The sequence below is a fragment of the Panthera onca genome, chromosome E2 (genome assembly GCF_046562875.1).
Source record: "Panthera onca isolate mPanOnc1 chromosome E2, mPanOnc1 haplotype 2, whole genome shotgun sequence".
In the NCBI taxonomy this organism is placed as follows: Eukaryota; Metazoa; Chordata; class Mammalia; order Carnivora; family Felidae; genus Panthera; species Panthera onca.
Genome location: NC_138353.1, coordinates 47205440 through 47220268, shown reverse-complemented (window position 1 = coordinate 47220268; position 14829 = coordinate 47205440). Strand labels below are relative to the sequence as shown.

General features: G+C 34.6%; 1 protein-coding gene across 2 annotated transcripts in view; it reads right to left on the bottom strand.

Annotated features, from left to right (window-relative positions):
- AP1G1 (adaptor related protein complex 1 subunit gamma 1) overlaps positions 1-14829 on the bottom strand; it is a 76729-nt gene that overhangs the window by 23209 nt on the left and 38691 nt on the right. For both annotated transcript variants that reach the window (XM_060650248.3, XM_060650249.2), the window contains exons 4-10: positions 11155-11296; positions 9505-9601; positions 8235-8311; positions 4944-5039; positions 4400-4480; positions 4096-4194; positions 1537-1592 (exon numbers count right to left, since the gene is read on the bottom strand). In XM_060650248.3, the coding sequence (XP_060506231.1) occupies positions 1537-1592; positions 4096-4194; positions 4400-4480; positions 4944-5039; positions 8235-8311; positions 9505-9601; positions 11155-11296 (648 nt within the window). The remainder of the gene's footprint in view (positions 1-1536; positions 1593-4095; positions 4195-4399; positions 4481-4943; positions 5040-8234; positions 8312-9504; positions 9602-11154; positions 11297-14829) is intronic.

The window sequence follows — 14829 nt, the reverse complement described above, 5'->3', positions numbered from 1 at the left end:
AAATGTAAAAGTCGGGATAGTTCTTCTCTAAAATAATGACAAAGAAGACATCTAATGACTAAATATTTTTAAATATTTAAAAGACAAGACAGAGTTAGTGAGTATAATGGTATTATTTTAAAGGTGTAAAAGACACTATAATCTTAAGTAGTGGTAACCAGGAAAATTCAGACTTGCATTCATGGTCAAGTCCATTTAAACTTCTAAAAGTGACTAATTCCATTCTTTTAATTCTTCCAAATAGTACAACAAAATAAGCATATATTATGCCTTTCCTTAGACCCAAAATGCAAGAGGATATTATTTCAATTTACCATTTATATTTTCTTGCTTTTGATACTGGTACCAAAACTGCCCCTATAAAGCCTTCACTTTTAAGGTTTAAGTATCTGAGGGGTGCCTGGGTGGCGCAGTCGGTTAAGCGTCCGACTCTTGGTGCTGGCTCAAGTCATGACCTCACAGTTTGTAGGTTTGAGCTCCACATTAGGTGCTGTGCTAATGTTGCGGAGCCTGCTTGGGATTCTGTCTCTCCTTCTCTCTGCCCCTCCCCAACTTGTGTGCGCACACTAAATAAATAAATAAATAAATAAATAAATAAATAAATAAACTTTTTAAAAAAAACTATTCAAGTATTTGAAAATTCTTTTGGGGGGGTGCCTGGGTGGCTCAGTTGGTTAAGCATCCAACTCTTCATTTCGGCTCAGGTCATGATTTCATAGTTTGTGGGACAGAGCCCTACCACTGGGCTCCGTGCTGACAGCAGGGAGCCTGCTTGGGATTCTCTCTCCTCTCTGTCTGCCCCTGCCCCTGCTTGTGATCTCTCTCCCTCTTTCAAAATAAATAAATGAACACTTGAAAAAAAAATAAATAAAAATTCTTTTGGAAGGAGGAGATAATTCAGGTGTTATTTACATATTTTTAAATGCTCAACATAAGAAATTTTTTTTCCTGATTAAAACAGGAAAAAGGGCAAGCAGGATACACTACACAAAGGAATATAACAAAATAAAATACCAATAAATTGATCTACCTAAAAAAATTAGCTAGAGTTCACACATTCCAGGTTTGCTACACAAAATGTTATTTTTCTTCTTAATTTGGAGTAGAGGTCAGCAAATCACAGCCTCTACCTACAAGACTCTAGCCTTCTGCTGTGTGGTTTTATAAATGAATTTTTAATGGAATATAGCCACACTCATCATTTACATAGTCTGTGTGCTTTCATACCAAGAGGCAGAGTTGAGTAGCTGCCACAGAGACTCTAAGGCCCACAGAGCCTAAAATATTGACCATCTGCTCCTTCACAGAAAGTCTGCTGACTTCTAATGCTAACAGTGTAAACAAAAGTAAATTTAGTCATGAGGTAAATCCTCATATTCTTTACAAAACAGTAGTCTTAAGATCAGGCTAAAAATAAAAATCCTGAGTTGAAGTTCTAGATAAGTCATTCAATCCATGTGCAATTTTGAGCAAAGTCACTCTTGAAAACACTGAGTTTATAAAACCAAAGTACAAGATATTTTTCAGTTGACTTACCTAATATTCTTATCATTGTTCAATAAGAAACGACCCAGGATGTTTATGGCTAGGACCTACAGAGAAACAGCACTGGTTAAAAATGGAAGAAAACAAAATATTTGTATCATTTAAGGATCATCTCCTGGCCTCTGATGGTGCAAGCAATTTAAAGGTGGTAGTTGGTATTTCTACAGATTGCTAGCAAAACACAAAAACAAAACAAAAATCTGAAGGCAAACTCTTAAAATCATATTCTATTTCAACAGTAATTGCTGAAAGATTATATTTTAAAATTATATTGTTAGTGGGAGAATAATATTGGTACAGACTCACTGGTGAAAAATCTGGCTATATATATATATATATATATATATATATATATATACACATTCTTTTTTTTTTAATATTACTTCTGCCTCAACAATTCTTCTAAGAATTACCTGACAAACACACTTGTACATATGCACATATTTCAGCTCAGATCATGATCTCATGGTTTGTGAGTTCAAGCCCTGTGTCAGGCTCCCTACCAACAGTGTGGAGCCTGCCTGGAATTCTCTCTTTTTCAAAATAAATAAAATAAACTTAAAAGAAAAAAAAAGTGGATTCATTCATGAATGAATTCATTCATGCTACGACATGGATGAACCCTGAAGACATTATACTAAGTGAAATAAGCCAGCTACAAAAGGACAATACTATGATTCCACTTATATGAGGTATCTACAATAGTCAAATTCACAAAGACAGTTAAGTAGAATGATGGTTGTCTGGCATCGGAGGTAGAGAATAATGGAAAGTTATTGTTTAATGGGTACATAGTTTCAGTTTGGGAAAACAAAGGAGTTCAGAAGATAAATGGTAGTGCTGGTAGCAAAACAATGTGAATGTATTTAATGCCACTAAACTACAGTTAAAATGGTAACTTTTATATTATGTATATTCCACCATAATTATTTTTTAATGGGAATGGTCTCTATACATGAATATAGTTTATCTACATGAATAAGGACTAGCTCCAAGATAACATTAGGTGAAAAGAGTAAGGTACAGGACAATATATATATATGTTACCATTTTGCTCGAAAGGTAGGGAGAAGAAGAGAACTAACCTAAGTTACTTTAAGTTATCTGGATACTGGAATGTTAAAGACAAAAAGAACCATATACAAATACTGGACTGTATCTAGTAATCTGTTTCTCATAAGGCTATGAGCTACCAATTCTTTTATCATTAAGTGATTGAAAGAATGAATAAATTCATGAGGGAGAACTCTCCTTACAGGAGAATTCCAATTATTTAATGAGGAAAAAATGAGGAAAAGAGAAAAGTATGATTGGAACACCATCCTAAATAACTACAGCAGACAAGATTCTCTGATGGATACTAAAATTGGTGGGCAAAAAATCTAAGAACAAGGTATTTGCATAGCCTCAAAGTGTCTCCTTCAAAGTATTTTCAATTACAAGGGAAAAAAATAACTTTACAGTGGAGAGACACAACAGACACCACTTTAACCAAATGATCAAGGTTAATATCACCAGTAATGAGACAAGTAGATAGCATCCTGATATGATACTGAGAAGGGTACATCATTTCTGTGGTGGTCTTGCCAAAAAAAGCATAACCTCAATCTAATTATGAGAAAATATCAGAGAGAGCCAATTTGAGGGGCATTCTACAAAGTAACTGATCAATACTCTTCAAAAATGTCAGTCATGAAAGAACAAGGAAAGACGGAGGAAGTGCCACAGATTGGAGGACACTAAGGAGACATGACAATTAAATGCAATGTGGGATCAAGGATTGGATCCTGAAGAAAAAGGACAGAAGTAGAAAAATTGGTGAAATTTGAATAAATTCTGTAATTTAGCTAACAGTATGGTACCAGTATTAACTTCTTAGTTTCAGTAATCATCTATAGTTATGCATGATGTTAACATTAGGGGAAACTGAGTGAAGGGTATATGGGAACTCAGAACTAATTTTTGCAACTTTTCTGTAAGTCTAAAGTACCAAAAAAAGGTTTCAAAAAGTGGGTAAGAGAAGAAATACACATGTACACAATTTAAATATAAAAATTTCTGAAAAAAACATGTTACAAAAGGATACCACATTCCCCACTAGAAGAATGTGAAAGCTACCCACAGACATTTTCCTCCCTGCACACCTTTTGTACTGTTTCAGTTTTTTTTTTGTTTATTTCTTTAAAAAAAAAAAACACACACAAATATTTAAGAAAAACTGATTAACTCAAATATGATGTCTCGTTCGAAGTGATGGAAACGACTCAAATCACAGCCCTAGTAAAAACTTTTTTGAAAATGTCTCCTTCACTCAACAGCATCTATATATCTACCTATACCTAAGTTCATCCAAACTTTATTATAATCTATACCAAAAACCTTCAATGGAGGGAGTGATACTTTAGATACCAAAACACAGCATTATATATTCTGTATCTCTTTCCTAAAGTTAATTTCCAAATGCAATTAATTTCCAAAGTACTGAAGTCTAATTATTCTAATTGGAATGCATGTGGGGGGGAGGGGGAGGGAAGATTTAAAAAGACTTACTCGCAGTCCACTCTCTGACTTTATATCCATGATAGTCAAAACCGTTTCATAAAGAATAGCATTTCCTACATTTTTACTAGTCTCCGTATTTGTGGCAACCTGAAAAGTCACAAGAGGTCAGTACATAAGTGATAAAACAACACTTCCGAAAAATATCCAGAGGTAACAAGAGGCATTTTGTGACTAATTACAGCCACTGATGAGGAAACATAAATAAATACTGCTCATCTAACCACCATCAATCACTCAGCTCCCTGCTCTACTAAAATGAAGATTCATTATAATGCAGATTGAGTCTACTCACCTGTGCTAATATATCATTCATAGCTTCACTTGAGTCATCATCATTTCGTCCTAAAATTCTTAATAACCGCAAAATTCGTACCTAATGTGCAAAATACGAGAAGTGTCAATAAATAATGTCTGACACAAAGGAACTTACTTGATATGAAACTCAAATTACTTAAATGAAGTCTTAGATTCCATTAGAAATGGCCAAAATTCAAACAGAAGAATTTTAAACATGATCTTTAGAGAAGTAATGTATGCTTCTATGCCCTAATGAAGTAATGAGACAAGGCACACTTCATCACTTTACAGCTAAAGGATACCACCACCTGCAGGGATCTACTACATTGGCAAGTCAAGTCTCTATGCAATACATAATTTTGACTATTACAACTATAATTTTATCCTGTTAATTTAGCACAGAACTGTGTCACTATTCACTTATTAATGTAATTAGTTTAATCAATTAATTACCAAATTTCTACCGACAAAAACTTAAGAGCAAAGAAACAATCTATTCCAAAAGTATTAATTTCTCCAAAATTCTCTTTCAACCTCACCTGCAAAAAGGGGTCACTGATACCAGAAACATCATGTTCTGGTGAATATCCCGACATGATGAGGTTCTTTAGAATACGAACTAATTGGGGCACAAGCTGCAGAGAAGAAAGATGCATCAAAAAACAGTGCACATCAAAGAATTTCTCATGAACAGGCAGGGGATTTGGCTTAAGAACAGGGTGCAAGGGTCTGAATCCAAAAAAATTCTACTGATACAATATGCTGGTATAATACTGCTGACACTTGATGAATATAACTTAGGAGTATTTAGGCCAAGAACTCAAGAAGGAATGTGTACTTTTATGTGAATTAAAAACAAATGACTTATTTACTCCAGAGTTATATATACAAAGATACTACAAATAACAGTACATCAGAAAGCCTATGGGAAAAAAGTCAAACAGATGCCTACGGGGCATACTACATTTTTACTTCTATAGAACTTGACATACCTAGGTAACACATGCATGTTCAGTTTTTATCCATTCAAACATTTGGATATAAAATGTGATCACCAAAAATACTGGTGATCTTATTAAAATTATAGTTTTAAAATGTACTATCTTAAACAGAGGAAAAAAAATTCTCTGCTCTTAGGATAGGCTAGTTATATAGTCTTTTCCAACAAACAACAGGAATACAAACGCCTTCAGCACTGACCAAGGGGAAAAGACACATGAAAAAATTTATTTTCACCTCAAGAAGATACCAAGGCCATGAATAATTTCCTTTCCCTATTCTCAACTCCCAAGATACAATTTTTGGTAAAATTTTACTTTAGCATTTAATTATACAGACTGATTGGTTGCCTGCTTTCTTGTCTTATTATATTAATATACATTCCTTATGGTCAGAATTCCTTTCTTGTCCTTCCTTTACTTTGTCCATTAGAGTCGTAACACATAGTAGAGGCAAGTCTATGGCCAAGCTGAACTTTAAAATGCTTTAAATATTATCATTCATTTCATTCTGTTGATTGAGCACTTAATATTAAACCCAATTCCAAAACATTTGCCACAACAGGAATTTTTCCAGGCTCCAACTAAAAACTCAATTTAGCTACATAAACAACTCTAAGCACATAAAATTAAGAAAACAAGTGTCCAAAGTGAAGTGAATCACATCTCTTTTAGAGGCAATCAGAACAGCCCCAATTTTGTTGCAGCTCAATTACTTTTCTCAATTACTGTTCTGGCTCTGCTCCCTCCTTATTCCCTAACTCCAAAAGAAGATCAAGATCAAAACAAAAGCCAAGCTATGCCCAATGTATGCACTCCCAACATGTAAATCCCACTTCTAAATGTAAGAGAACATAATCTACATGAATTTAAAGAAGTGTGGCCATAACACTTCAGAATTAAGTGACCCTTAAGTCATTTAAACAAAATTCTAACTTGGACAACTCCAAGATTAAAACAAACTAAACTATGGTGACCTGTAAATTCTAAACAGAATCCTCATTAAATGTGTCATCCATAGGCAGATTTATATTAAAGGTAAAAATAATATAAATTTATAAACTGCTTTAAAATGTGATTAAGCTGGAATCATCCAGTTACCAAGCTCTGCACAAAAAGCAGCTCGCCTTGCATACTTTCCAATGGCCTACTTTTTTGTACTACACATATCCCTAATTATTTGTTTAATCTGATTTCTTGGAGAAATCTTATTTCCTTGGGCTACTAAATTCAGAAATTGTTTTGCTCACTGACAAAAAACCAGCACACCACCTAAAACTGCTTTGGGGCAAAAAGCACAAATGTCTAAGTGTTCAACATACAGATTCTTGGAACCCAGCTTTATTTTTCAGATGAAAATGTAAGTTGTTAAAACTGATGACAAAAATAAGATGACAAAGGGAAGGGCTGCAGCCATGAAAATCAGTCGATGCCCACCCACTCTACCTCAAAATGCTTTTCATATTCCAAAACTTCCAGAAAAGATTAAGTGCAGGTAAGGGGGAAATAAAGGCTCTAGGTCTGAACTGAGAGCTCAGAAATACATACAGAGCTTTTTAAAGTATGAGGTTACCCACACATGGCTTTAAAATATCTACTTCAAAAAGAAGCAGTGTTTTGTGCCAAGTCTCCAAACTGATCTGGAATTGCCATCATCAAAGCCACTGGGAAACCGTTCAAAGTTTCTCAAGTGAAGATGAAGAAATGGCAAAGAAGGAGGTTTAGAATTCAGGAAAGGCTGCAACTGAAATCCAAGGCTGATTTTGGAGTTGGGAGTTTAAACGACAAGACAAAAACTGGACTAGGGAGTTAGCCAAAACTGCAAGAACAAGTAACTCATAGTATTAAGCACAGCTGCAGTGTTAGTGTATTTTTAAAAGCCACATTTGTGGATGGATGCACAAAAGCTACTAAGGACCTAATGCCAGCATGCACCATCTAAAAGAGGGTTAATTCTTACCTTTTCATTCTAACATACAGCAGGATTCCAAACAGACAACAGGAACAAAACATACAAAGCAAGCATTAGGGACAGATACGGGCCTCATACTATTTACAATTATTTAATCAAGACATGAACATCTAAGGAAAAAAAAAAAGGCCAAAAAAAAAAAAAAAAAAAAAAAGAACTGCTATTAGAGCCTCATGATAACTAAAATACAAAGTAGGCCCCATTTATTGAGTGATCAACACCTTATAAAAGGAATTAAACGCATGTAACTACCCAAAGTATAGCTTTCAAGTCCTTACTACTGTCTTCTAAAAGAAAGTGGAGAAAACAAAAATTTCCACTTTAGAATGCTGTAAGAAAGGAAGGGAGGAACTTAAGAAAGCTAGACTTCCACCACCAGTCAACAGCCTAAAATGAATAGAAGGTGACCCTGTGTTACATAAAAGTAATGTCAAATTCCACTCTGTAGTTTTCACCTTAAAAAAAAAAAGTTACCTGTCTTTAACACACACACACACACACACACACACACACACACAGGGCGCCACTTACACACACACACAATTCCTGTTTGTAATCTGACCTCAGGTTACATTTCCTGACTTCAATGTGAAAACAGCAGATAAAGCACATGAGAGACTGGTATGTCTGCCAACAATGAGAGAAGACTTCTATTATGAAAGAGAAAACACTGTACTACTGCCAGTTCTTATATGCCTAAATCTGGCTCCCAGCCCTACCACGCAGCAGGGCTGGTCAAGTCCTTTATTCAGTTCAATAGCTTCCTTTCAAAAGAAAATTCATAACTGAGAAAACCATGTGTTTTTCATGAAAATCATTTTTCAATCAAGAAAGGCTTAGGCATATAGAATGGTGCCTACCTTTCTGAAATGTGCAAGCATGTCTGGGCTTCGTTCACACATTTCTGTGAGGAGGACTACAGATGTGTGAAGGACACCTGAAATAAAAGAGCAAACAAAAACTAAAAATGAGGCTCTATATTCAGCTTCATAGAACAGGGCTTTGAGTTCTGAAGGTCAATTCCAAAAGGATAGTTGCTACTTTTATTTTTTACTCTCCCAAAGAAGCTAAGCATTGAGGTGAATACAAAGGAAGTGTTTAATAGATGCCTGATTTAATACTGGCCAAGTCAGTCAAATCAGAATATTTTAAACAATTATGTTACCAAGATAATTGCTAAAAAATGACAACCAACACATGTGTCTCTCCATCTGGGAATATCCATAAGGACATGCTCACAGTCAATATAAGCTAGGTATCATCTGCTCCATACTTTATAAGCTGTTAGCTGAGTTCTGATAATTCTAGAAGCAGAAATCTTATTAAGACTGTAAATTTCCAAATAAAATATATCACAACTCCAGGTAATTATGGATGACAAAGTGAACATGCTTGTTCCACAGACAATAAAAAGGATCTCACAACAGTTCCCACTAATAATAAAAAAGTACCCTAACCATTAATTTGTTCAACAAGTATATTCTGAGCCTTCTGGGCACAGGACTGAATTAATCCTTTGGATTAATTAATTAATCCAAATTAAATATACCTTACCATTTTTTCTCTTAGCATTTAGTAGGACACATGAATTTTCTTTACTCAGAACTTGTTTCACTGACTTCAAAATAAGAATAAAATGTCTGGGAAAGAATACCCATGTTCCATTTAATTTCTCTCTCGTTTAATATGAAGGTATCTAAGTACTTATTATAAATTCCTATTACAAGTAACCTAAAGTATTTTCATAAATCTTACATTCCTATCACAAGACAATAAAAAAGTAACTTTTTCTATTATAGCCAGGAAATCAAGGTGTTTTACATATGAAAATCAAGGCTAGGATATTTTGTACATTATGCTAAATATTAATAACTAAACATAGTACTTTTAATATAGTAAAAGTAGACCAAAAATGAAAAACAAGTTAACTATGAAGGCACCAATCTCTAATTATAAAAGCGGGTTATGAGAGTAGAAAGAGATCTGATCAATCAGCCCTTCCTGGAAAAGTATCTATGCACAGAAGAAAGACAACTCCACTGCACTGAAACAGAAGGCCACCACTGCCTGAAGCCTTTTCTCATTCCTCTTTTCCCTCAGTACTTTACAAGTACATCCAAATCACATTACCATGGTTCTTTTCATTCAATAAATTTTTTGTTGCTGGTAAAAACATCTCCATAAGTTCAGGAACCTTCCTGATGACATGAACAGCACATAGTGCTGCCTATAAAAAAAATAAAAAGGACAAAAGATTTATTTCAATTAAGTCAGGACAACCAATCTTACAAAAAAAAAAAAAAAAAACAAACAAACAAACCACCAACAAAAAACCATATCAACTAGTTCACCTACTAAAACAAGAAAGAAGAAAGAAGTCAGATATCAGATGTATTATATATTAACTGATTAGGGCTTTCCAATTTATACTATTTCATTAATGAGAACTTCTAGCTCACCTGTTCCTTAGTTCATACATTACTAAGTAAGTGGACAAAAACTTCCTAGAACATGGTTAACATGAACTTATCAGACAAATATAACTTATGTGGGATTTTACAAAGTTTTGCAGAGACTTCCATCTGTGATAACCATTCTTCTGAGTAAGATACCAAAAGGTTTTAAAAAAAAACACAATGCAACTGAAAGATATACCACTGCTGTTACTATTAATAATATCTATACCTTCCCCAATTCACTCTCTGCTGATATCAAGAAAACCATTTGAACAATAATTAGCTAGTCTCTACTGAAGAAAAGATGGTCTTGGCTTGTTCACTGGAAAGAAATATACAAAGACTGACTTTGATTCTGCCCACCAAAAGTAACCATAACTACTATTTGTTGGAGTTAAATACCATACAAGTTTAGATATATTAACTAGAAAAGATTTCAGCTAATTCTTCCCAAGTTATATTTGGGAGAAAAAGATTTTTACCAGTCCAGAGGAATGTTTTATTTAATGAAATAATGTATTTTCTGAACAAGAGCAGCCACACATTCTTTAAGAGAAAGCACTGGCTTTGGTTTGCAGTCATCATTAACAGTGTATGATCCTGGAAAACAGCGTGGTCCTTGCAACATCTTGCCTCACACCATTAAAATGGACGCAATATTAAGTGTCCACTTCTTGGGAGTTCTAAATTTTACATCCTTTGTTTATGAAGGTTATAGAGTTCAAGCACAATTTTAAAAAACATAAAATGTTTATATCAACATATAAAAGCAAGTTAAGAGAATGAGATCATTGTCTTCCAATACTATTCCATTTAGACACACCAATTCAGAAAGTGTGTTCTAGAGCATGATTCTCTATAATTCTCTAGGTCCCAATGGAACTGCACTTCCAGAGATTCAAAGGCACTAATGCAAAGACACAGGCACTAATTATTAGAATAAAAGTAAATTCTTAAAGTTCTGTTCATTATTCACTTTGTTTAATACTGTTTAGAATCCAGTAAATTAGGAAGTAATTAGGTTTCTAGGATACCCAGTAACATGTTTGTTTATAAATCATTTCCTTGAAAAAAGAGGAATTAAGAGAATTAAGTAAAGTCTTCACACTTATCAACTAGAGGTAATTAGCAATTAAAAACACCACCTCCAAAATTAGTATAAAAATAGATTTTGATTTATAAACACTTGATTCATATATAATCATTTAAAATACATTGACTGCAGAGAAACAGATTATCATCAGAGCTCTCAAAAATAATTTGCCTTCTCATCTCTATAATATTCCCTAATCCAAACGCAAACATTTGGCTTCATTAAAGTTACCTTTTTTCTTAAGTAAGAATTGGAGGTTTTCAGGAGTTTCTCTACCTCTCCTGCAAGATCTCTGCACATCTCTGAAGAGCCCATGCAGCCAAGGGTACAAAGTGCTAGCCCCTGTACATACTGCGTGCTATGATTAAGATCACTGCAAAAGAAAGAGGTAGAAATGAATATGCTTTGCCCGGTGCTCCCCATAAAGAAGGTTCACGTTCACAATCTAATGAGGTGCCTCTGAATGACTCATAATTACTACAATAAGGAAAGTAATTAATAGAATTATTTATTGCAAAAAATGTTTCCTTTAACTTTATTAGACTACCAATAGAGTAAACTGATTGATGGTGTCTCCTACATACTTATAATTCCATGTCTCCAAATACCAAAGTAATAGAACTCTGACGGGTTATCTGTCAAAGACAAACTACTTTAGAAAACTTAGCAAACCACTAAAAATGAAAACTGACAAAAACAGAAACATGAAGCACACCTGTATCTTTAAAAGATTTTTATTTTTTTTCCTCCATTTTTTTTTTTTTTTAAGTAGGGTCCACATCCAGCTCGGGCCTCAATGTGGGGCTCAAAATGACAACCCTGAGATCAAGACCTGAGGTGAGGTCGAGTCAGATGCTTAATCAAATGAGTCACAGGCACCCCTAAAAGATTTTTAATATCCTCTACCACTAACTACCAAAAAAAACTAGGATATTTACATAAACCAAAACCTTTTTTAAAAAACCAGAAAAGAGTCCCCACTACTAAAGCATTTAAGATGACTTAAACAGAAATACGTTGAAACCTTTAACCTTATGGTATAGTATTAACCTTGATGTCAGGTTAACTTTTGTTTTTATTTTATGTATTCAAAAGAAAAAATAGTAACTAAAAAAATTAGCTAAATTAAGCCACCTTTAACAAACTAAGCTAGATATTTACAGTGAGGCCAGTATCTAGTGATACAGATAGACAAAATCCTGTTTCTAGCAGACATTGATTACTGTACAAAACTATTTACAAACCAGCCAGGAAGTGTACCTTCAGAAAAGCTGAAATATTAAAACTTGAATCAGTAACTCATCTGTATATTATAATCAATGCTTACTATTCAGAAACTGAATTATTGTATGAGTTATGCTACTTCAACCAGCTCTATGACCATTTTACTATCCTTTAGTAAGGTGGTTCTCAAGGATTTCAGTGGTTAACAGATCTCTGGAAGCCCCCAAGCCTGTCTCAGGGGGTCTGTGAGCACCCAACTATTTTCACAATACTAACTCATTATTTGCCAACTGTACTGACATATACACTAAGGATGCAAAAGCAGTGGTGGAGAAAACTACTGGCACATTACAAGTCAGAGTAGTGGCACCAATGACTAGTAGTCATTGTATTCAATGCCACACAGAGGGAGGAAGGGAGTTTGTTTCACTTAAGCCCGCTTGGGACAAAGCAGTAAAAAAAGACTCGTTTTATTAAATCATGACGTGAGTACACACTGCTATCATGTGATGAAATAGGAAGTATGCAAAAAGAACTACATACTGAAGTGGTAATCTCAGAGAAAAGCACCTGGGCACTTGTAAACTAAACTATGAACTTTTCAAATGTACATGATTTTTTTTATTTGAAAAATAACTGACAACTATAGTTCTTAAGATTTGGGTATTTGACAGACATTTTCTGGAAAAAGAGCCAACTAACCCTATCACTTCAAGAGCAACAACTGACAGTGTTGGTTGCCAATGATAAAATCTAAGCTTGAAGTGAGATTCAGAATTTTGGAAAATCTGTACTGCCACAATGAACTTCACAGTCTACCAATACTTTAACTGAGAGAGCAATTTTTTCGAATGACTGAGGCATGGTGTTACAAACGCATACATGAATACAAGATTCAAAGTGCAAGAAAGACCAATGGGTTTAATATAACAAAGTACCAAACTTCACTGTTTCAAATTCCACACGGTAACTAATCCTTAAGAAATTACCCTTAGGGAGTTTTGGTATAGTATCAAACAAGAATATCCAGTTATTAGAAAGGTTATTTGACGGCTTCCTTTTTCTAACTATATTATCTGTGAAAGGCTGGATCTTCTTCATATACTTCAATCAAAACAGAACACAAGATATTGTATGCAGAAGCAAATACGACGTCTAGCTGTCTTCCATTAGGCCAGAAATTAAAAAGATTTACAGAAATGTGAAACAATGCTATTTTTCTTATTTGTTTTTGTCTTGCAAACTAGTTTATTTTTCATTAAAAAACGTTATCTTTGTTAACATTTAAGGAGTTCATTACTGGTAATTTTATTGATTTTTTTTTTTTTTTAATTTACACACAAGTTAGTTAGCATATAGTACAATAATGATTTCAGGAATAGAATCCAGTGATTCATCCCCTACATAGAACACCCAGTGTTCATTCCAACAAGTGTCCTCCTTTTTAATGCCCCTTGCCTGTTTAGCCCTTCCCCCCACCCACAACCCTTCCAGCAACCCTGTTTGTTCTCTGTATTTAAGAATCTCTTATGTTGTCTCCCTGCCTGTTTTTATATTATTTTTGCTTTCCTTATGTTCATCTGTTTTGTAGCTTAAATTTCAGATACGAGTGAAGTCATATGATATTTGTCTTTCTCTGACAATTCTGCTTTGCATAAAACACTCTAGTTCCATCCGTGTTATTGCAAATAGCAAGATTTTGTTCTTTTTCACCGCCGAGTAATATTCCTCTGTGTGTATATATACCGCATCTTCTTTATCCATTCATCTGTTGATGGAAATTTGGGCTCTTTCCATACTTTGGCTATTGTCAATAGCGCTACTATAAACATTGGGGTGCAGTGCTCCTTCGATACAGCATACCTGATTACTTTGGATAAATACCTAGTAGTGCAATTGCTGGGTTGTAGGGTAGTTCTATTTTTAATTTTTTGAGGAACCTCCATACTGTTTTCCAGAATGGTTACACCAGTTAGCATTCCCACCAGCAGTACAAAACGGTTCCTCTTCCTCCACATCCTCGCCAACATGTTGTTCCCTGAGTTGTTAACATTATCCATTCTGACAGGTGTGAGGTGGTATCTCATGGTGGTTTTGATTGGTATTTCCCTAATGATGACTGATGTTAAGCATTTTTTTCATGTGTCTGTTAGCCATCTGGATATCTTTGGAAAAGTGTCTATTCATTCACTTTGTCCATTTCTTCACTGGATTATTTGTTTTTTGGGTGTTGAGTTTGGTAAGTTCTTTATAGATTTTGGACACTAAACCTTTATCTGATAAGTCACTTGCAAATATCTTCTCCCATTCCCTTGGTTGCCTTTTAATTTTTCTGATTGTTTCCTTCACTGTGCAGAAGCTTTTTATCTTGATGAGGTCTCGATAGTTTATTTTTGCTTTTGTTTCCCTTGTCTCCGGAGACATGCTAAGTAAGAAGCTGCTGCGGCCGAGGTCAAAGAGGTTTTTGCCTGCTTCCTCCTCTAGGATTTTGATGGCTTCCTATTTTACGTTTAGGTGCTTCATCCATTTTGAGTTCAGTTTTGTGTATGGTGTAAGAAAGTGGTTCAAGTTCATTCTTCTGCATGTCGCTGTCCAGTTTTCCCAGCACCATTTGAAGAGACTGTCTTTATTTTATTGGATATTCTTTCCCGCTTTGTCAAAGATTAGTTGGGCATATGTTTG